The following is a 22,614-nucleotide window of genomic DNA, read 5'->3' as shown; positions in this document are numbered from 1 at the left end:
TATCCACTACGCCACCTAGCTGCCCCCTCGCTTTAATAAATTCTTAAGGTTAACCTTGAGCTCTTTAAGAAAAAGGAGGAATACTGGGGCAGTTAGATAGCTCAGTGAATGGAGTACACATTCTGGTGACAGGAGGACGAGTTAAAATCTGTCTTCAAACATTTAACTTCCTAGTTGTATGATATGTTGGGTAAATCATAACCCCAAGTGCCTAGCCAGAAAAAAAAAGAAAAAAAAAGGAGAAATATGAAAAAAAAAAAAAAAAAATCAGAAGGCAATATTTCTATTTTCTATAAACATTAATAGCTTATTTTTTTTCTTTTTTTTTTTTTTTTAACCAAGTTAGAAATATACTGGCTACTCACCATGGAGTATTTTTTTCAAAGGGTAAAAATATGCTTTTACGGTCCTGAACAGGAGAAAACTTCTAATAGTTTAATTAATAAAAACACTCCTTCCTTACCCCCCTGCCCAGGATGTGACCCTGATTTAACTGACAGCAATGGAAATGGTAAAGAAGAAAGAAGAAAGAGAAAGAAATATTTTCAGCAAAACTGATGAAAATCAATAATGAAATATAATTAGATTGTTTTACCTTAAAAATTAGCCTAAAGGGGCTTGGAAACAGCTTAGAAGGCAACTGACAAATATGTCAAACTTCAGTCAGCTTTACAGAAAAAATAAGTATATAAACAAGGAGGAATATATATGTATATGTGTTACACACACACACACACACACACACACACACACACACACACACAGAGATACTCTCATTTATTCAATGACCTATTCAGAGGGTAAAAGAGGCTGATTGAGGATATAAGAGTGTCCTAAGTGATTCAGGAGACAACTTCTAGGTTATATTCTTGCTTAATTTGTTAGCGTAATGACTTTACACTTACAACAAAAATTCTGAAACTTCTTCTATTTAAAGAATTTGACAGTAATTATGTAATTATAGCCACCCAGCCAAAATGTGGAAGTCTATAATCAACTGATCTGCTCCTAACCCAAGAAGCAGCACAACATATGGAGGGCACCTGGGTTCAAACTTTGATATTAATGAACTATGTGACCTTGGGCAAGTTATGATACTTCCCTAAGCCTCAGTTTTCTCATCTTAAAAAATGGGAAGAATAATACATACAAACTAATCTCAAAAGGACTATGGTGAGAAAGGTGCTTTATAAATCTTATATCACTTCATACATGTGAATAATTATAAAAAAAAATTCTGAAGCCTCTTCTCTCTTATATAGAATAGGTACCAAAATTAAGAAAGAATATTCAACTATTTCTGAAATGATTTAAGGATAGTGCTGCCAAAGAAGATGAAATAAAGGACTTTGTCCTTCAAACTTCCAATGTCCAGAAAAAATTGAGTTAAGCCCCTCTCAAAAAAATTTAAAATTAAATTTAATAAGATGCCTTTGGAACTATGCTCAAAAAGTTATCAAACTGTGCATACCCTTTGACCCAGAAGTGTTTCTACTGGGCTTATATCCCAAAGAGATCTTATAGGAGGGAAAGAGACCCACATGTGCAAAAATGCTTGTGGCAGCTCTTTTTGTAGTGACTAGAAACTGTAGTGGCCCACCAACTGGAGAATGGCTGAGTAAATTGTGATACATGAATGCTATGGAATATTATTGTTCTGTAAGAAACGACCAACAGGATGATTTCAGAAAGGCCTGGAGAGACTTATATGAACTGATGCTGAGTGAAATGAGCAGAACCAGGAGATCATTATATACTTCAACAATACTATTATGATGATCAAGTCTGATGGATATGGCTCTCTTCAACAATGAGATGATTCAAACAAGTTCCAATTGTTCAGTAATGAAGAGAGCCATCTACACCCAGAGAGAGAACTATGGGAACTGAGTGTGGACCACAACATAGCATTTTCACTCTTTCTGTTATTGTTTGCTTGCATTTTTGTTTTCCTACTCAGGTTTTTTTCTTTCTAGATCTGATTTTTCTTATGCAGCAAGATAACTGTATAAATATGTATACATATGTTAGATTTAACACATAGTTTAACATATTTAACATGTATTGGACTATCTGCCATCTAGGGAAGGGGGTAGGAGGAGGGGAAAATTTGGAACAGAAGGTTTTGTTGAAGGGTGTATGTTGAAAAAATTACCCATGCATATGTTTTGTAAATAAAAAGATATAATAAAATAAATGAATTAATTAATCAATTAAATTGCCTTAATGCTAGACTGGTATGAAAAACCAAGTATAATTAATTAGGTTGGTAAAGAAAAAAAACCTAATTTTTAGAAAAATTAAGTGTAATGCGAAATTCTCACAACTAGCAATCAAAATATCTCTAAAGCTGATAGTAAACTTAGTTTAAGAGTCTTTATGATATGAAAAGAATGTTAATTTGTGCTGATTCAGTTACAAAGCATTGAGCTTTTGGAAACTGACCCAAGATAACCTCCAAATAAGAAATATCTTGGTTTCAAACTAACTGGGTAAGAACTAACAGATCAGAACAGAATTGTTTTAAGGCTGAATTTAAGGCTGAACTGGCCAGAGGCCTAGCTAAATTTTCTGGTGACTCCATACTTCTCCCCTGGCCCTCTAGACATACATTTACTTTGCTGGCTGTATACCTGTACAGATGATGGGTGAAAAATGAGTGCATGAAAATGAAAACCTCAAGTGACAGTTTCAAATAACTTATGACCTTGGGGGGAAAAATTGAGACTTTGCTCTTACCTTGCTCTTGAGAACTCTCTCAACATCCTTCCTTCACCCCCATTAAAACCCTATTTCCTATTTTCTAATATGTTTTGTCGTGGCAGTGGTGGTGGTTGTGGTTGTTTGTTTTTAAATCCTTAGAAATGTTTAAGGAAAGTCAAAGAAAAATTTAAAAACCTTAGAATTTTCACAAAATTATCTATTGTCTATTGATAATAATAATTGTCAGTTAACAAACAGCTGTTGTCCTCAACATGATAGAAAAACCTATATAATTTCTTTATTTTGAAAAGTTTAAATAGCTCAGTTCAAGACATCAGATGGTCAACAAACATTTAAGTACTTAGGCACTGTGCTAAGGGCTGGTTCATGCAAAGAAAGACAAAAACAATCTTTGCTCTCAAGTAATTCATATTCTAACATAGTAGACAACAGGCAAATAGCTATGGACATATAAGATATACATGATAAATTCAAGGTTAAAAAAAATTTTTTTTCCAAATTCAATTACCTCTAGTATAACAAATAAAAATGTATAAGATGTCAAGAAAAGAAGTTTAGGCACAAAAGCAAAAGCAAACGCTTGCTTGGAATCTAGGATTTCTTTTTAAAGTATATATTCCTTTGTGATTCCATTCAGAAACAGTCATTCTAACATTTATTAAGCCAAGACCTGTACTGTGCAAGAGGGAGTAGCACAGAAGAGTTGAGAGAAACAAAACATCCCTTATTTTCAAGAGATTTACAATCTAGTAGGCAAGGGCATAAAGCACGTGCAAATGAGTTACATGAAGAGGGATAAAAAGCAAAGCAGCTTCCCGGTTATTGGTCCACAATGAGCACTGAAATAAAAATTCTTTGTTTCTTTGAGAATTATAATTCCCAGTGCTCTTAGTTAGAAAAATCAAACCGTATAAATGATTTCTAGTCAACTACTGCATTAATTGAAAATGAAACATCCCAAAGAATGAAATTAATTTGTTCCAGGAATAGGAAAATGGCCTAACAAACGAATGTCTAACCAGTAACATCAAGATTCTACACTTAAATTTTTTGCTGGTTGCATAGGTATGTAAAACCCTGAAAGGTTTTGGGTGTGAGTTTTTTTGTCATCACAGAAAAGTTTCAAATACTTAGCACATTTTAAAATATATCCCTATGTAGGAATCATGAAAAGGTTGCTTCAATACTCACATTTTCTTATTGCCATTTGAAAAATTTCCCAGAAAAGTCTGACATCAACCCAGACAGTTACTATTATTTTTAATTATTCAGAAATTAAGATATTTTAGATTTCCTTTTTCTATTCTGCTTTGCATATAGAATGTTCCTTTGTTGTTTGTCAATCAAAATTTAAAAAGTGAAACTTTTTTTTTTAGGGACAAAAAAAATATTTCAGACAGGTAGCATCCAACTCAAATTGAACCCAGCTAAAATTCCTGGTGATCTTCATTTGTCTCTCCTCCTCTAAACTTTTCTTTTAGATATTTATAACTTCTGAATGATTAAAAATTATTCAAAAATACTTAATTTTCAATCCATGTAGCCTATTTCTTGTCCACCCCGAAATGATTTTAGTCTAATTAATTTCTTCTATCCCATAACTAGATTCTACCTAATTGGTCTGTAACTCTTAAAGATCACAAGTTTATTCCTTCTGTTCATCTTGATCCAAAAAGCTTAAAAAAAGAAAAAAAGAAAAAGTTTATTCAACTCTACATTCTGTCTCCTGACTCCATTAAAATAAAATTTGCTTTAAAAAACAAAACCAAAAAAACCCCACTTTATGCTTACATTTAACTTTTTCAAATTTTTTTCATCTGTTTTTCATTTCATCTTCATACTAATTTGTGGTAAAATAAAGTTATTTTCTTCCCCCCTCCCCTTAATGGACAGCAATGCAAAAGTGCAGAGGATTAATTAGCAGGATTATAGCCTACAGTGGTAGGAGAACCTGTAGTAAAGCTATGATGTCTGGATTCCCAGTATGATATCTTTCAAATGGACTAAGATATCTTCCTTTCCAAAGTCTAGTTTTATTCTATCAAGTAAAAAGGAATATTTCATATCTCAAACCTGTTGAAGAATAGGTAAACTTTTCTGAGCAAAAATCAAATCCACATTACAATGATTGTGTCACTAATCCCAAAGGAAATTTCACTTTGCAATAGTACCATTTTAGAAAAATGAATCAAAGCCCATGTAGTTTTACTAGGTCAGCAAGCTGGGGGAAAAAAACCAAAATCCTTGGTGACAAGGAAAGGCAATGATTCCATTATTTTACTTTTCCATTAATTCAATGTACATTTCTTCTGACCACTTTTGGTCCCTCCCTTTTATTTTTCAATTAGGCATTTGCCATACTAAGCATCTTTGTTGCCAAATGATCCAGAAATGAAGGAGACCTTTAATCACTACTGTACTGGTTCCTTACTATAATTACTTGGCCTTAGCTTGAGGCAGTTTAAACCAGAAATTGAAAAACCTCTACATATCAAGTGGCTTTTATTTCAAGATATGAGATTTCTAGCACCAAGAAAGAGCTTCATACATTCAGAAGAGAGTTCTACTATCCAAGTATAACAAGTGTAATTTAAATCTAGCATCTCTTAATACAAGAGGAAATTATTCTACCAGTTTTATTCCAATTCTGTTATAGTCTGTGGAGGCTGAAAACTTAAGATAACAGTATTTTGAACTATAGAGACTACTGACCTTGATGTAAATGAGGTTTACAAAGACAGAGCAAGGCACAGAAGATAGACTAGAAAATGTGCCTTTAAGCTCTGACTGACACAAATCAATTGTCTGGCCTTGGACAAGTTATTTTAATCTCTCAAGGATCCTAGGCAACTAAGATTCTAAATTACAGAAAAATGCCTAATCTGCTTTGGTGGAAGAATAGTCTACACTAGGAGTTCCCCACATACTGATAAAATCGATGATTTCCCTCCAAAGAAATGTCTTGCCATTATGATCATTTTACTTTACAATTCAATTCAAACACCCTAAGACAGTGCTGGTACACAGCAGACACTTAATGTTTGTTCTGACATTTATTAGAGCCTTATTATATGCAAAACACTAAAAGGAGAAGGCAGCACTGAACACTGATCACTTAAATCATAAGAGCTAAAACTACTTCTCCATGATCATTTCTCTAAACAGTGTGAGCACAGCCACAATTAACTCTTACTGTGAATAAAGTGAAGACAATAGGGTGCAATAAATTCTAAACAGTTTGACCTAGCCCACAACCTGGTCAATTAATAAAGTAAGAGATGTCTGAACCAGTTAAAGTCATAGGCAGCTTAGTGACACTTCTAATAAACAGGTAAGATTGTTCAAAAACTACTTCTAAAGTATTTACAGTAACATACAAATGGGAAACATCGTGGATTATCGGCTAGACCTCTAAATTAAAGAGTCAAGCGCTCAGAGTTTGAAATCCACATCAGTCCAGGACAACGTGAAAGGGATTTCCAAGCATAAGTGAAATAGATGACCACGAGGCCTCTTAACTTAAATGTTAATCATAATCATGGGGAACTGACAACTTCTGTTCAATTTCCCATTTCAACTTTTTTAAAAAGGGTTTGTGAGAGGGGCAGCTAGGTGGCGCAGTGGATAGAGCATCAGCCTTGAATTCAGGAGGACCCGAGTTCAAATTTGATCTCAGACACTTAACACTTCCTAGCTGTGTGACCCTGGGCAAGTCACTTAACCCCAGCCTCAGGGAAAAATAAATAAAGGGTTTGTGAGAGGAAAGCACTTTGTTAAGTTACTACGCAGTATTTAAAACCAGATTTCCCCAAATAAATCACATTTGCTCTTTTATCCTTACAGTCCTTACCATAGCAGCCCAATGATTTTGCCTGGGAAAGGACATCACCCTCACGGACCAAATCAATCATTCAAAGTTTCCCCCACCCGGTAGAAAACCACACAGACAGACCACGGAACACTACTTGTATGTTGGGGTGGAAAAAGAGAAGTAGTTTCTAGAATAGCAGACGGAATCCGCATACTTGAAGTTGGGAGAAAGATTGTAATAATAGCCCAGAAGTCACCGAGCAAACATTCCTTCAGTCCTTCACCTGGGGTGTGAAAAGGAGGAGGAGCTACCCGGGGTGGGCTCGGTCCTGCCTCCAGGTAGTCCTAGACACAATCATACCAGAGAATCCAATGCAACTTCTGCGTGGGAATTTCCGAAATTCCGGGAAGTAGAAGGAAGTTCAGGAAAAAGCTTCTCTCCCTACCTACCCCACCCCCCAAAGAGAGAACAACGTGGCGTACTTAGAGGGCTGTCAAAGGAAGCACAGAAAGTTTGTGGTGGTTTTGGGTCTGGGGTGGAATCGGACCTAGAAGAGCACCCCGAGAGATAAGGGGAGACAGGAGTGTTAGAACTGCGCAGCAGCAGCAAGGCCCCGAGAAACCTGAGAAGGGGCAGCTGGCTCGGCGGAGAGCGGGGCCCGAGGGCCCGGACGAGCCCCCAGGGACCGGCTCTAGGAAGGCAAGCGCGGCGGCCGGGCCGGAGGCTGCCTAGGCACCGTGCTCCGACTTGGCTGAGGAGGTGGGCGGGGCGGGTGGCAGCCAAAGGCCGGCTCACCTTTAAAGAAGCGGAGTGCCAGGGTGTACAGCTCCTCCAGGCCGAAGCCCCAGAACTCCTCCAAGCACAGAGAGTCATCCGCCGCTGTCACCCGGGCCGGGGCTGGGGGCGCCGCCGGGGCCGGGCCCTCGGCCGCCGCCTCATTCTCCCCGGCCTCCGGCCGCCTCTCCGATGCCGCCTCGGGCTCAGACCCCGTTGGGGGCGGCGGCAGCAGCGGAGCGCCCTCGGCGCTAGGCCGCTCCTCCGGGTCCGGGCTCAGTGTGAGACCGTCGATGGAGACCTCGAGCCGCTCCGCGCTCAGCACCCCCGCCATCTCGGGCTGCGCCTCCTCTGCTGCGGACAGGCGGCGGCCACGTATCTACTTCCTGCTGCACTCTGACCTCTGCCGGCCCACAGAGGAACTTCCGGGAGGGGAAGCGGTAGGCAGGACGGGTCTGGATTACCCCGCCCCAAGGACGTTCCTCCGTCCCAGGCTCCGCCCCTTCGGCTTCTCTTCTCCGAGGCCTCAGCGAGAGCACTACGCTCAGGAATACCCCTGATGGCGACCCGTAGCCCCGACGTGGCAAATCTCTGTTTTAGCTTCTTTTCCCGAGACCACTTAAGCCCCTGCAGAGCTTGGTCCCTACCTGCTCCGGCAGGCTCTCTCTCCAGGATAGAACGCTTTCCTCGCCGCGGGCTTTTGGAATCCCTAAACGTCCTCCGAGGCCCACCGCCTCAAGCAGACTTTCCCTGATCTCGCGAATTTTTAGTTCCGGCCCCCACGGGTCAAAGGAGACCGCTTTCCCTTCACTTTATTAGCTGTGTGCACATTGTGCCCCGCCCAGCGCGGGACATCGTGCCCTCCTCAATGACTTCTCTTCTTTTACCGTTCTACCCCAGGCCTGGAACACTATTTAATAATGCTTATTGATCTGAATTGCTACCAGGCCCTCGAAGGGCCGGTCCCTCTCCTCGGGGACCGTCCTCCTTCGCCGGCCCCACTCCTCCTCCTCCTCCTTCTCCTCCTCCTCCTCCTTTTGACAACACAAATCCAAAGCATTTTCCTCCAGTTTCCAAACGGGAAATCATTTCTACAGAAATCTCTGGGGCGCAGTTTGAGAACCCCTGCCAGTCAGTCAATTAAATGCCAAATTGGGTCTCTGCTCAAGAGCCTGATTCTATTTTAGTATCCTAATAGAAAGAAAGCCCTGCTATAATTACACAACATGTCATCTAAAGAAAGCCTTACATTTTTACTTCCCATAGACCCCTCTCCCTAATTTGAATATGGAAATGTTTCACTACAGAGAGCACATGCGCTATGGAAAAAAAAAATAATAACCTTTACTTAGAATACAAAACAATGCACGAGGACATAGGATTCACTATCATGATTTTTCCTAAAAATTTCCGTGACAAAAGCAGTTAACTCTAAAACTTTCTAAGTCGCAACAGGAAATAGCTATTTAGCAGTGATGTAATGCAGTATTTCAGAGTACAATCCATAGTAAAAATCTTGCCCATGCTAATCTTTGATCCAGTTTCCAGGAAATATGCAATTGGATTTATACTCACATTCAATGCAAGTGTCAAGTAATCACAATAAAACGAGGAGGGTTTTTTGCTTGTTTTTGTAAATAGACTGAAAACATCTAGTCAACTCACAAAAAGCGGTTTCTAATTATGCCTTATTTTATGATGTTTAATAAAAAGATACTTCTCTTGAAAATAAAAGTCAGGAGATTTAGATTCTGATAGAAACAATTTCAGCTCTTCACAACACGCTGAATTAACACTTCTCATCACAAAGATCCCAGGAATGCACGCGGGGGACAAACACTGCTTAATTGCGTGGTTGGATGGTTGTCCTTCCATCTCAGAGAGGACTAAAGTGACATCATTATGGTAGAATCAAGTTACAGCGTGTCCCACTGGGGCTGGCCAGACCAATATGAGCTGCTCTGCCACAGTTGGAGAAAAATAGTCCATGTGAACATTTGGGGAGAATTCCCTAATTTTGTGCATCTTAAGTTTCTTTTAAGCTACTTCAATTCTGCACGGCACCTTCTCTGATGAGAGCAAGCCATGCTGGGCTGTCCTGTGCCAGAAGCTTTCATGATTCACAATTGATTCCATGATCTTCAGAGAGAACTTAAGAGTATCCTTGTACCGCCTTTTCTGATCCCTTGCAAATGCTTGCCCTGTGTGAGTTCTCTTTTTGGCAAGAGTACATTTGGATTCAAACTACGCGGCCAGCTCAGAAGAGTTGCACTAATGCCTAGCAGTTTACTCCAAGAAAGGATCTCAGTAGCTGGTATCTTATCCTGTGCCAGAATCTTCCTAAGACAGTTTCAATGGAAACATTTATTGGTGCACTGTCCAGGTTTCACAGGTACAGCAATGAGGTCAGCACAATGGCTCTGCAGATCTTCAGTTTGGTAGGCAGTCTAATACCTCTTCTGTCCCACACTTTCCTTCTGAGCCGCCCAAATACTGGCTTAGCTCTGGCAATGCGTGTGTCAGTTTCATTATCAATGTGAGCATCCCTGAAAAGTATACTGTCAAGGTAAGTGAACTTAGCCACAGCATGCAAAACTCCTCCATTTGCTCCACTTATGGATAACATGCTGCTGGATAATGGAGTACTTGTCTTTCTTGATGTTGTTAGAGCAACAGAGTATCAATCCATACTTTGTTGCATCTCAGTTGCAGAGGCTGCATTGAGCACACCATCACCTGCAAACAAAAAATCATGCATCAACTCCCTCCACCTTAGTCTTGGCTTGTAGCCTTTTCAAGTTGAAGAATTTGCCCTCATTGCAGTAAGTGATCTTGATGCTTTGTTCGCCCTCATTATAGGCCTTTGACAACATGAATGAAAACATCATGTTAAAAAGCATGGAAGCCAGCACACAGCTTACTTTCACTCCAGTAGTGAAGGGGAAAATGCAAGAGCATTGTCCATTATCCAGAACCCAGGCAAACATGCCATCATGAAATTGATGTACAGTTCTGATGAATTTTCTGAGCAACCAAATTTTGACATAATTTTCTGCAAGCCCTTACATTTGACAGTATTTAAGTTTGGTCAGATGTACAAATATATATAGATTTCTGTTCTTCTTAAATTTCTCATGGAGTTGTAGGGCAGCAAACACCATATTGACTGTTCCTCAACTGCTTGTACAGCATCTAGAGCCATTTTAAATATGGACATAAATCCTTAGCATAAACCTTTATCATGGGAATTAGGAAACTAAAGCAAAATTTGTTGCTTGCTATTTATAAAGAATTATAATTTCTCCTCATTGTCCATGATGTCTAGAAAATAAACTGTCAATTATTGCCTATTTAAAATTATATATTTTTTTAAAACAGAACTATTTAGTACTTGACACAGAAAAACAATCCAAAAAACTTATTTTTGAGTATCATTTAACATGAAATTATGTAAATGAAATTTGTACAAACACAAATCCACAGATAATAAAGGAAAAAGCAAAAACCAGAAAACAAAATCAGTTGCTATATACAATTGAACACAGTTGTGTCATGTTCACTAAAAGCTTTTTACAAAATAGTCATCTCAGATTAACAGAAGACCTCTCTCCCCTCAATGTCATCATCCTGCAAGATAGACTATTCTAACATCTGCACCTATTTTCTTCATATCTTGGTAATTGTTTTGATAATTACCACCCCGTTGGGATGCTTTGTTGACCACTGTAGTCTGCATATCCCTGCCCCTATCCATACTTCTCATAATTATACCCAGTATAATCATATCCACCATAGCCACTATAATTTTGATCACCACCATAGGCACTATTGTAATTTTCATATCCTTGATCCTGATAGTTATTGTATCCCTGGCTCCAGTTTTGGCCCCTGACCTAGTCCACAACCCTTAGTCCCACCTCATACCCCAGCTTCAATGCCTTCTTTCTGTTGTTGCGGTAACTGCCTATATAACTCTGAGCTGGACAACTTTGATTTCACACTTCCCCAAAACAATCTGATAATATCTATTTTCTAATAGTTTTTTAAAATTAGTTCTTCATTTGTATATGTGATAAAACAAAATCATCTTTCATTTGTTTTTCTGTCCACAGAAAGTTCAATCTCTTAAAATGCTCTAAAATATTCTTTGATTTGTTTTTTAGACGTATCTGTGCTTGGCCCACTAATAAATACTTTTGGGAGGGTCTCCTTTCCCTTTTGCAGGGGTTCTCAACCTATGGCCCGTGGCCCAGGTGCGGCTGCTGAGGACATTTATGCGCAGCTGGGTTATGGCAACTAAGCTGAGGGGCAGAGACAGAGTGTGAGTTTTTATTTTTACTATAGTCCCACCCTCCAACAGTCTGAGGGACAGTGAAATGGCCCCCTATTTAAAAAGCTGGAGGACCACTGCAGCATTAGCTCTTGCTATCCAGGTTGTGTTTTTATTAAGTTCCAAGAACTCATCAACATTGACAGCATCTTTAAAAAGCACAAATCAGAATCCCCTCCATCTTTTTGTGATGGTATCTGTTTTAATTGAATTAATTATATAATTAAAACTGCCCAAATTAGACAGGTATTCATCGAGAGCTTCCTTGCTCATATTCCAGTTTAGCCCTCCATGGCAGATGGCCCAGAGAGAGTCAAAGCAACAGTGTGTTGAGTGGAGATTATTTCTTCTAAATCTTTTTCTCTCTCTAATTTCCCTAATTCCTTCAATGACATTAATATTTAATTTAATGTCCTTGTCAATGAGACTCAGAAATTCAAAGTCATCTTTGACTCTTACTTTTCCCCACTCTCCTCACAAAAGAGCCAAGACTGAGAGTCAATAAGGAAGGCACAGCACAAACTGGGGAGCAGGGATGAAATAAAAGATAAATTTAATAATGTACCTATTTTTTATGATAGAAAATTCAGATTTTCTTGGTATATTCCCTAAGAATGCTTCAGCCCTAGAATTCAGACTTCATCAGTACTCTGCCTCTGAGCCCATCATAGGTAGAATGCCCCTCTAGAACCGTCATTTAAGGAGGATACCCAGGCCATCCATCTCTTCATTTTCCATTCTGCTTTTTTCTTTAGATTTCTCCATTGTACTCCTACAAAGATATTTTCCTTCCTGCTTTCACCTTTTCTTTGGTTTATTGTCTTCCTCCATTAGATTATAAACTCCTTGAGAGTAAGGACTATTTGTTTCTTTGTTTTTGTATTTCCAGTTCTTAGCACAGTGCCTGGCACATAGTAAGTAATTAATAAACTTATTGACAGATATTCTGACATAATAATAATAAGTGAAATTGAATGTGTTTCTATGGTTGTTTAAAATCTTCAATGAAACAGTAACCCATTAGAGTGCCATATTAAAATGTAGCATAATCTTGGCTCAGTGCCATAACTGAGCCAAATCAATGGACAAATCTATTGATTCTACTTCCAATTCTATCTTTTGTATTCTTCTATTTTTCCATTTCTACTAATAACCTGTCACTGAACCTCATTATATCTGATCTGAATAATGGATCAATCAATAAAAATTTATTAAATGCTTAATAATGCACAAGGCAGTATATTAGGCTCCAAAGATATAAGAACAAAAATGAGACAATCCTCACTCTCAAGGAACTCATATTCTAATGAGGGAGACAATCTATGTCTAGATACATATGAGATATAAACAGAGTGGATAGAATGGAGTCTGGAAGGGTAAAGGACTAAGAGATAGAAGGGAGAAAAGACTGAGAAAGGCCTCTTGTAGATGGTGGGACTTGAGTGGAATCTTGAAAGAAACCAGGCAAACAGAGGAAATGAGAGGACAAAGCATTCTAGTGAAAAGGACAGCTAGTGCAAAGACAGAAACCAAATATGAAGAACCTTGTGCAAGGAACAGCAAATAGACTAATGTGGTTGGATTGCAGAGTACAGAAGGAGCTAAAGTGTAAGAAGACTGAAAAAATAGGAAGGAGCTAGGTTATAAAGAATTTTAAAAGCAAAAGGGAGGAGTTTATATTTGATCATGGAGGTAATAGGAAGTCACTGGAGGTAATTGAGCAGAGCAAATTGCTAGATCTATATCCCAAAAACATTTTTTTTAAAAGGGCAGAAGTGGGGGATGGATGGGAAGGACAAAAATATTTCTCTTTTTGTGGTGGCTAAGAATTTGGATATTGAGAGGATGCCCATCAATTGGAGAACTGCGTGTTATGTGATTGTGATAGAATATTATTGTACTATAAGAAATGACAAGCAGGATGATTTCAGAAATATCTGGAAAGACTTACATAAACTGATGGAAAGTGAAGTAGCAGAATCAGGAGAACATTGTACACAATAACAGCAATAATATACAATGGTCAACTGTGAAGGATTTAGCTATTCTCAATAATACAATAATCCAAGACAATCCCAAAGAATTTACAATGAAGCACATGTATCCTTCTCCAGAGAAAGAACTTATACTGTCTGAATATAGATTGAAGCCTCCTTTTTTTATTTCCTTCCTTCCTTCCTTCCTTTCTTCCTTCCTTTTTTCCTTCTTCCCTTTTTCTCTCATTCATTATTTTTTTATTTTTCAAGTTTTCTTGAACAAAATGACTTATTATGGAATTTTTTTACATGATTGCACATGTATAAACTTTATCTGAGGACAAGGAAGGGACATCATGGCCTTCTTCACCTCTCTCCTGGACAATTGCATGAACTTTCTTTCTTTTTAAATGTTTTTAAAATTGCTTTAACATGAAATGGGGAAAAAACCAAAATATTATATTAAGAAATTGAGCAGGGCAATGACATACTTTAGAATAGTCACAGTGGCAGTTGAAAGATGACTTAGTGAGTGAGGAAAGACTTAACCAGGAAGATCAGTTAGAAATCTTGTGCAATGTATGGTTAACATATATTGGATTACTTGCTGTCTAAAGGAAGTGCTAGGGGGAAGAGAGGGAGAAAAAAATTGGAATACAAGGTTTTGCAAGGATGAATGTTGAAAACTATCTATGCATATGTTTTGAAACTAAAAAGCTTGGGGTAAGCTAAATGGCAGTGAATAGAGCACCAGCTCTGAAGTCAAGAGAACCTAAGTTCAAATATGAACTCAGACATTTTAAAATTTTTAAATTTTTAAAAGAAAAAAAAAAGAAAAGAAAAAGCCTTTAAAAAAAAAGAAAGAAAGAAAGTTCATGCAATTGTCCAGGAGAGAGGTGAAGAAGGCCTGACTTAAGGTTGCAGCTGTGTAAATGATAAGGAGACATATCCAAGAGATGCTGTGAAGGTGGAAATAAAAAGACTTGCAGACTTAAACAAACAGCTTAACTGTGCTTAATAAGTGCTGTGGAGAACTTGAAAATGATATTGAGGCGGTGAGGCTAGGCTACTGGGAAGATAGTTGTGCTCTTGGGGAAACTAACAAAAGAGGAGTTTTGAGGGAAAAATATTAAGTTCTGTTTTGAACTCATTGAGTTTGAGATGCTTATTGGACAACCAGTTCAAGATATCTAAAAGATAATTTGTGATGCAGGACTAGGACTCAGGAGAGAGAAATAACTCTATGTAGAACTGGGAATCATCTCCATAGACATGACAGTAGAATGTATGGGAGTGATGAGATGACCAACTAAGATTGTTCAGAATAAAAAGAGAAGACCCTGGACAGAACCTTGGGGGATACCCATGGCTAGTGGCTATAACATAGATTAAAAAAAAAAACAGCAAATAAAACAGATAAGGAGCAGGAAAACTGGGAGAAAGCAGTGTCATGAAAACTCAGAAAGCAGAAAATGTGGAGGAAATCTACAGCATCAAATGCCATCAGGTAAATCGAAAGCTGAAATGATGGTTATGAAGTGATTGTTGTTGAGGGTTATGTCCAGCAGATCAGAGTGACAGCTTAGAATCAGAGAACTCATCTGGTATTTTAATTTGTCTCAGACATCATGCTCAATGAGTTATTAGTCATATATATTGTGAATCACTGAATCACGTTAGCAACAGAAGCATGTGTCCAACACAGAAACATTCAAATTCAGTAAAGAATTTTCATGTACAGTTTCTGAGACAGAAAGAGGACAATGAAGTTTCTAAGTCAGAGATGTGAGGTTTTCTGAAAGTATGGGTTTCTTTATTTTTATGCTTTTCTAAAAGGTTTAAATATGGCCACTCTTTCCACAGATATCACAGTATATCAAGTAAACTGGTGGGAAAGTGTGACTTAGGCATATGTTTGAACTGATAAGTTTTATTATTATTATTATTATTATTATGTAATTTGTCTTGTGAGTACCTGTGATTATTGCTTTTACCTTATTGTTAAGTAAATGATTATATTTATGATCCAATATGTCATCTTATTGAATATCTAGGATTATGTAAACTGAAACTTACCAGTGGAGTTTCTTGAGAGCAATAGCAATAAATAGAGGCATAGTTTCCTACAACTGGGTCATGTCTAGAAATCTGAGTTTAAGCAAAGCTTCTCACTCGTGGTCTGAGATCGACCAGCATGAAGGTAGGTTTTGGGTTGGCTTCAAGACAAATAATTAAATGCAACAAGTATTTCCTGAAATGTATAAGACATGGTACTCAACATCAATCGTTAATCTTTGTATATTTTTCATTTACTACAGTGGCCTGCACAGAGTTGTCATTTAATAAACATTTGGCAAATTGAATTAAATTGAGGTCAGTAAGATTTTGGGGGGAGTGGTATACCTCTAGAAGTCAGCCAGTAGAGACTAGTGTTTCTTTGAGACTCCATTTGGGATTTTCTTAGAAAAAATACTAGCATGGTTACCATTTCTTTCTCCAGATCATTTCCGATAAGAAAATTGAGGCAAATAGAGTAAAATGACTTACCTATACAGTAAGTATAAACTCTAAGACAAAAGGACTGTAGCCCATTTTTACAGAACCATATGTCAGCCTTGAGTTTAAGCATGCCCCAGAGACTTTCTAAAATATTTTCATTACACTATATTACAACTCGTGCCAGCATGCTGATGTACTTTGTGAATGGGTTTGTCTGTTACATATAAAAATAGTTTTATCTTAATAAATGATTGCAGTGAAAAAAAATACTAGCTCTAAAGTCAGAAGTTGTTCTTCAGCCATTTTTTAGGCATATTCAATTCTTTGTGACCCTACTTGGGGCTTAGCTAAAATACTGGAGTAGTTGGCCATTTCCTTTTCCAGCTCATCTTACAGATAAGGAAACTGAAGCAAACAGGATTAAGTGACTTGTATGAGGTCACACAGCTAGCTATATGTGTCTGAAGCCAGATTTGAACTCAGGGAGAGAAATCTTCCTAAATCCAGGACTAGGGCATTTAGCCTTCAGAGTCAGAAGACCTAGGTTCAACTCCTACTTCTGATATTCTATTTGATCTTGGGCAAAACAATTAAACTCCTTGGATCTTTCCGTTTCCTCATCTTTAGGATTAGGGGGTTGAACTAGATGGAATGGACAAAGGCACATAGGACAGCTGGTGAAAATGCCTTGGAAAATTATGTTCTAATTCCTTTATTCAATCATTTAGAATATACCACTTTTTCACTTCATAATTTACTTTTGTTTTTATTATTTTACAAAAAAATTTACCTACAAATATACTTCAAGAAGAATTCAAAATTCAATTCTATCCAATTTGATAAACATTTATTGAACAATTACTAAATACCAAGGGCTGGGAATACAAAAAAGAAAAAGAAATAATCTCTAACCTCAAGGAATTTAAATTATATTAGTAATATATAAAATAGAAACAAATAAGTAATTACACAATATATATAAATACTATAAAAATAATTTCAAGAAGTCCCAAACAGCAGAGGGGATCAGGATCCTATTTAGCAGGTAGCAAAGTAAGGGATTCTTTGAAGCAGAGGAAAGAAGGTGTGTATTCTAGACTCTAGGGGCCCACATATGCAAAGGCATAGAAACTGAGAAAGCATTATACTTAAAATATCTAACAGGACAGTTTGACTAAAATGGAGAATTCCTTTTTTTAAATTAAAGCTTTTTTATTTTCAAAACATATGCATGGATAATTTTTCACCAATGACCCTTGCAAAACCTTGTGTTCCAAATTTTCCTCTCCTTCCCCCAACCCCCTCCTCTAGATTGCAAATAATTCAATATATGTTAAACATGTTAAAATATATGTTAAATCTAATATATGCATACACCTTCATACAATTATCATGCTGCACATACACACACAAAATCAGATCAAAAAGGAAAAAAATGAGAAAGAAAATAAGCTACAAGCAAACAACAAAAAGAGTGAAAATGCTATGTTGTGATCCACCCTCAGTTCCTACAGTCCTCTCTCTGGGTGCAAATGGCTCTCTTTATCACAAGATCATTGGAACTGGCCTGAATCATCTCATTGTTGAAAAGAGCCATGATGAACAGAATTGATTATTATGGAATCTTACTGTTGCTGTATAATATGTATATGATCTCCTGGTTCTGCTCACTTTACATCAGTTCATGTAAGTCTCTCCAAGTCTCTCTGAAATCATCTTCCTGATAGTTTTTTATAGAACAATAATATTCCACAGCATTCATATACCATAATTTATTCAGCCATTTTCCAACTGATGAGTATCCACTCAGTTTCCAGTGTCTAGCCACTACAGAAAGAACTGTCACAAACATTTCCCTCCTTTAAGATCTCTTTGGGATATAAGCCCAGTAGTAGCACTGCTGGGTCAAAGGGTATGCATAGTTTGATAGCTTTTTGAGCATAATTCCAGATTGCTCTCCAGAATGGCTGGATTCTTTCCCAACTCTACCAACAATGTATCAGTGTTCCAGTTTTCCCACATGCCCTCCAACATTCATCGTTATCTTTTCCTGGCATTTTAGCCAATCTGACAGGTGTGTAGTGGTATCTCAGAGTTTTAATTTTGCATTTTTTAACTTACATTTCTCTGATCAATAAGTATTTGAAGCACCTTTTTATATGACTAGAAACAGTTTTAATTCTTCATCTGAAAATTGTCTGCTCACAGACCTTTGACCAAAATGGAGAATTCTTGAAGGAATTTCTTAATTTGGAAAAACAAACAGTTGTTTGTGGCTTCACTACAAATCCTAATCCATGGTACCCCTTCTTGTCTTCTAGAGCTCCTTACATCAGCAAATCCATGCCTGGAAAAATTTCGCATTTACCAGTGACCCTGGAAATAGCAAAACAATCAGACTGATTAAAATTTAGCTTCTAATTTAAAACTGAATGATAGGTTTATTTTCAAATTAGATAGTATTTCATTCTCCTCAAAAAAATCTGTATTGGCTTTCTATTATCTGCAGAATAAAATACAAATTCCTGAGGCTAGCATTTAAAACCCTCTACTTTTTAAATTTTTACCTCTCTCGGTTGTCTTAGTGAAGATGAATTCTGATAGTCTCATTTTTTTTAAGATTGAAGATTCATTCTGGAAATTGTCCCTCATAAAACCATTATTGATTGGCCTGGCTGGTCACTGCTTAAGAACCCTCATGGCCAGTGCTTCCCAGCAGCATTCTCAGCTATATTCCTTCCACTATCTTCCACTCACACAGTGTCAGTTCTGATCCCAGTATGGGAAATCTTTGGGCTACTCCTAGGTTTTGGAACTGCTGGCCCAGTTTGGATGGTAAATGCTTTCTTAGTTTATTCTTCATTTTTTTTTCTCTTTTCCTTAGATATCTTCAGTTAAATAAATTTATTCCTTTCTAAAATATAACAAGTAAAGAGGTTTCCTACTTCTTACTTCAACATTCATTCACCCTTACAATTCTTAAAAACCCTGTCAGGGCTAGCAACTGATTACAACAGGAAGTAATATGAAGTAAGCCTGGATAGGTAGATAAAAGTCAAAATGTGGAGGGTTTTAAATGCTAGCCTGAGGAATTTGTATTTTATCCTGCAGATAATAGAGAGCCAATACAGATTTTTTGGAGAAGGGAAATGAAATGACAATATCTAATTTGAAAATAAACCTAACATTCAGTTTTAAATTAGAAGTTAAAATGATAAAATCTGTTATTCCAAAGTGAATATTCTTCCTGATTTAATTTTGCTTTACTTACTCAACATTACTATATTTCCTTTTAAGTAACTTTTTGATTTTCTAAAAAATCTTAAAAACCTATTTAGGGCTCTAGAAAACATTAATATTATGGATTTGATGAAATGTTTATGATCCAATAAAATATACTGGATGAGTTTTCCTATTTCTAAAATAGATTCTATAATATTTATATTAATAAATCCTGAAATAAGTATACTGAACTCTTCCAATGGAGAAAGCTTAGAATTTAATTACGTTCTTGGTTAGGGCAAATAGTATATTTATTTGAATCTTTTTATAATAATAAAATTAATATGATCCTCCAGGATAATCAAAGAAAATATTTTTTAACTATTTTTTGAGTTTGTATAATATAGCCATTACACATAATGGGGTTTTTGGCACTAATATGTAGCACCCTCTAACTCTTTCTTCCTCATCTCGGAAGCAGCAGGGATTGGGGCTAGGTAGCAATAGGAAGTGAGATCATGTGAAAGAGCTGTGTCAAAGAGCCATCTCTCTCTCCCCAACAAGGTAGAAAAGAGAAAGGGACAAAGGCCCTGTTATGGTGATGCTGTTCCTTGCTGGGGCTGGCAGCTGAGTCAGTTGGCTTTGTTCTTTCATAGGCTAGCCAAGGCCAGAAGCAGTTAGAGGCCCCACACAGCCCAAGCTCTGGAAAGCACAAACCCTCAGCTCTGGATGGCACCAGATGCTGAGTCCCACAAGCTGGCCCAAGCCAAGAGCCTGAATCCATTCTCTGGCTTTGAATCTCAGGACTAGAGATCCTCAAGAATTCTGCTTTATGATCCAGTGAGGGAGATTTTAAAAGAACACTCCTCTGCTAGTTTGATGGGGAGCAAAAAAAAAAAACCCTTCATGTCCTATCAATCAATGTCTTGGGAACCTCTGGAATTTAGGAAAGCAATGGACTTACAACTTCTTGATATGCATTTATTATATATTGTTCTCTGATTATTATGTAATGTTTATTTGCTTATTGATTCTATGCTAAGTAAATATTGCACACTATATCTAATCAAGCATTTCTGCTTATAAGAATAATATCTGACATTTGTCTTGTATAACTATGTATCAGGGCCTGTGCTAAGTGCTTCACAAATATTATTTCATTTTATCCTCCCAACATTCTTGTACAGTAGATAGATAGTATTATGATACCTTTTTTAAATAAAAAAATTAATAATAGCTTTTTATTTTCAAAATACATGCAAAAATAGTTTTCAACATTTACTCGTGCAAACCCTTGTGTTCCAAATTTTCCCCCTCCCTTCCACCCAATCCCTTCACCTACATAGTAAGTAATCCAAGATAGGTTAACCACGTACAATTCTTCTAAACATTTCCACATTTATCATGTTGCACAAGAAAAATATGATGCCCTTTTTTACAGATGAAGAAACCAAAGCAAGTAGGAGCTAAATGACTTGTCCAGGTTCATACAGCTAATGAGAATCTGTGACTACATTTGAACTCAGGTTTTCCTGACTCCAGCTGACTCCAGCCAGTAGAATCAAAATCTCACATGATTGTTGCTCACTGTATCATAATCATTTCAAAAGAAGGAGGGTGAGGGATGGGAGCTCAGGATTAATTTTAACTGGATGTCTCTACAAATTCACAGCACCCTTTGATAATGAGTCAGTGTTATCCTGCAGAGTGAAGGTCCTGCCTCTCTCTCTGCAAATCACAAAGAATACATGCTTATTCAGTATTTCTTCCCAACTGAATATAGCTAAACTATCAGGTTAAGAAAAATGTCTAGTGAGTGGCTGTTGCTGCCACCTGGTGGTTAAATACACAAATTGGAAAACATTTGAAAAAAAAAATCATATATTTGCACAAAAAGAGAGAGAGGAGAGAGAGAGAGAGAGAGAGAGAGAGAGAGAGAGAGAGAGAGAGAGAGAGAGAGAGAGAGAGAGAGAGAGAGAGAGAGAGAGAGAGAGAGAGAGAGAGAGAGAGAGAGAGAGAGAGAGAGAGAGAGAGAGAGGAGAGAGGAGAGGAGAGGAGAGGGAGGGAGGGAGGGAGGGGAGGGAGGGAGGGAGAGAGGAGGAGAGAGAGAGAGAGGGAGGAGAGGAGAGAGAGAGGAGAGAGAGAGGAGGAGGGAGGGAGGGAGGAGAGGGAGGGAGGGAGGGAGGGAGAGGGAGGGGAGGGAGGGAGAGGAGAGAGGGAGGGAGAGAGAGGAGGGAGAGAGAGAGGAGAGAGGGAGGAGAGAGAGAGAGGAGAGGGAGGAGAGGGAGAGGAGGGAGGAGAGGGAGGGAGGGAGGGAGGGAGGGAGGGAAGGAGGGAGGGAGGGAGAGAATCCTTAATCTCAGGCCTCATTTCTTAAATATATAGAGAATGGAGTCAAATTTATAAGAATGCAAGTTATTTCCCAATTGACAAATGGCCAAAGGATATCAACAGGAAATTTTCAGCAGAAGAAATCAAAGCTATCTATAGTCTTATGAAAAAAAGTTCTAAATAACTATTGATTAGAGAATTGCAAATTAAAACCACCTGAGATACACATCTCACACCTATCAGATGGGGCTAACATAACCACAAAATAAAATGACAATTTTGGAGAGGGGACATATGGAAAAAATCGAGACACTACTACATTGTTGATAGAATTGTGAACTAATCCAATCACTCTGGAGAGCAATTTGGAACTATGTCCAAAGGGCTATATAACTTTGAAAACCCATTGACCTAGCAATATCACTACTAAGTCTGCATTCCAAAGAGATCAATTAATAAAAATATTTGTTGTGCTGACTTGAATTGTTAGGGCTGGATGAGAGGATAAAAAAATACCATAAGGAAGTTAATTTCATTCTCCCTTCTCTTCAGTTGAATCTTTCATTATAGCTTGTAAGGGACTTTATAGTTACAAAGCATTGTGGGTAACAATAGTCTGTGAATTATGCAAGATAGTCATTAGTTACTTTTAAAAATGTGAAAATTGAGCCCTAGAAAACTTTAAGTTTCATATGGCTAGTAAGTGATAGTACAAGAGTTTGAACTTGAATCTTCTGACTCCAGATCTGTACACAGATGCTTGGGTCTAATAATTTTCCACCCTGATGCAATTGGTTGGTTCCTATTCCTTTATCCTTACTCTCCCACATTCTGCAAATAACTTCCTTCTCTGGATATTTCTTTGCATTTTTCCCTTTTATCTAAAACATTTTTGCAGTATTTCCTATTCCTTCCACCATTGTCTTCATACTAGCATCATGTGTCTT

General features: G+C 37.6%; 1 protein-coding gene across 1 annotated transcript in view; it reads right to left on the bottom strand.

Moving 5' to 3' along the window:
• ACBD3 (acyl-CoA binding domain containing 3) overlaps nucleotides 1–7,697 on the bottom strand; it is a 41,280-nt gene extending 33,583 nt beyond the window's left edge. Inside the window, exon 1 of the mRNA XM_074262612.1 lies at nucleotides 7,331–7,697. Within this exon, the coding sequence (XP_074118713.1) occupies nucleotides 7,331–7,643 (313 nt within the window). The 5' untranslated portion in view covers nucleotides 7,644–7,697. The remainder of the gene's footprint in view (nucleotides 1–7,330) is intronic.
• Nucleotides 7,698–22,614: the final 14,917 nt, after the last annotated feature.

Source organism: Sminthopsis crassicaudata, chromosome 4, assembly GCF_048593235.1.
Source record: "Sminthopsis crassicaudata isolate SCR6 chromosome 4, ASM4859323v1, whole genome shotgun sequence".
In the NCBI taxonomy this organism is placed as follows: domain Eukaryota; kingdom Metazoa; phylum Chordata; class Mammalia; order Dasyuromorphia; family Dasyuridae; genus Sminthopsis; species Sminthopsis crassicaudata.
Note: the sequence above shows the minus strand (reverse complement) of the source record. Positions and strands in the feature narration are given on the sequence as shown.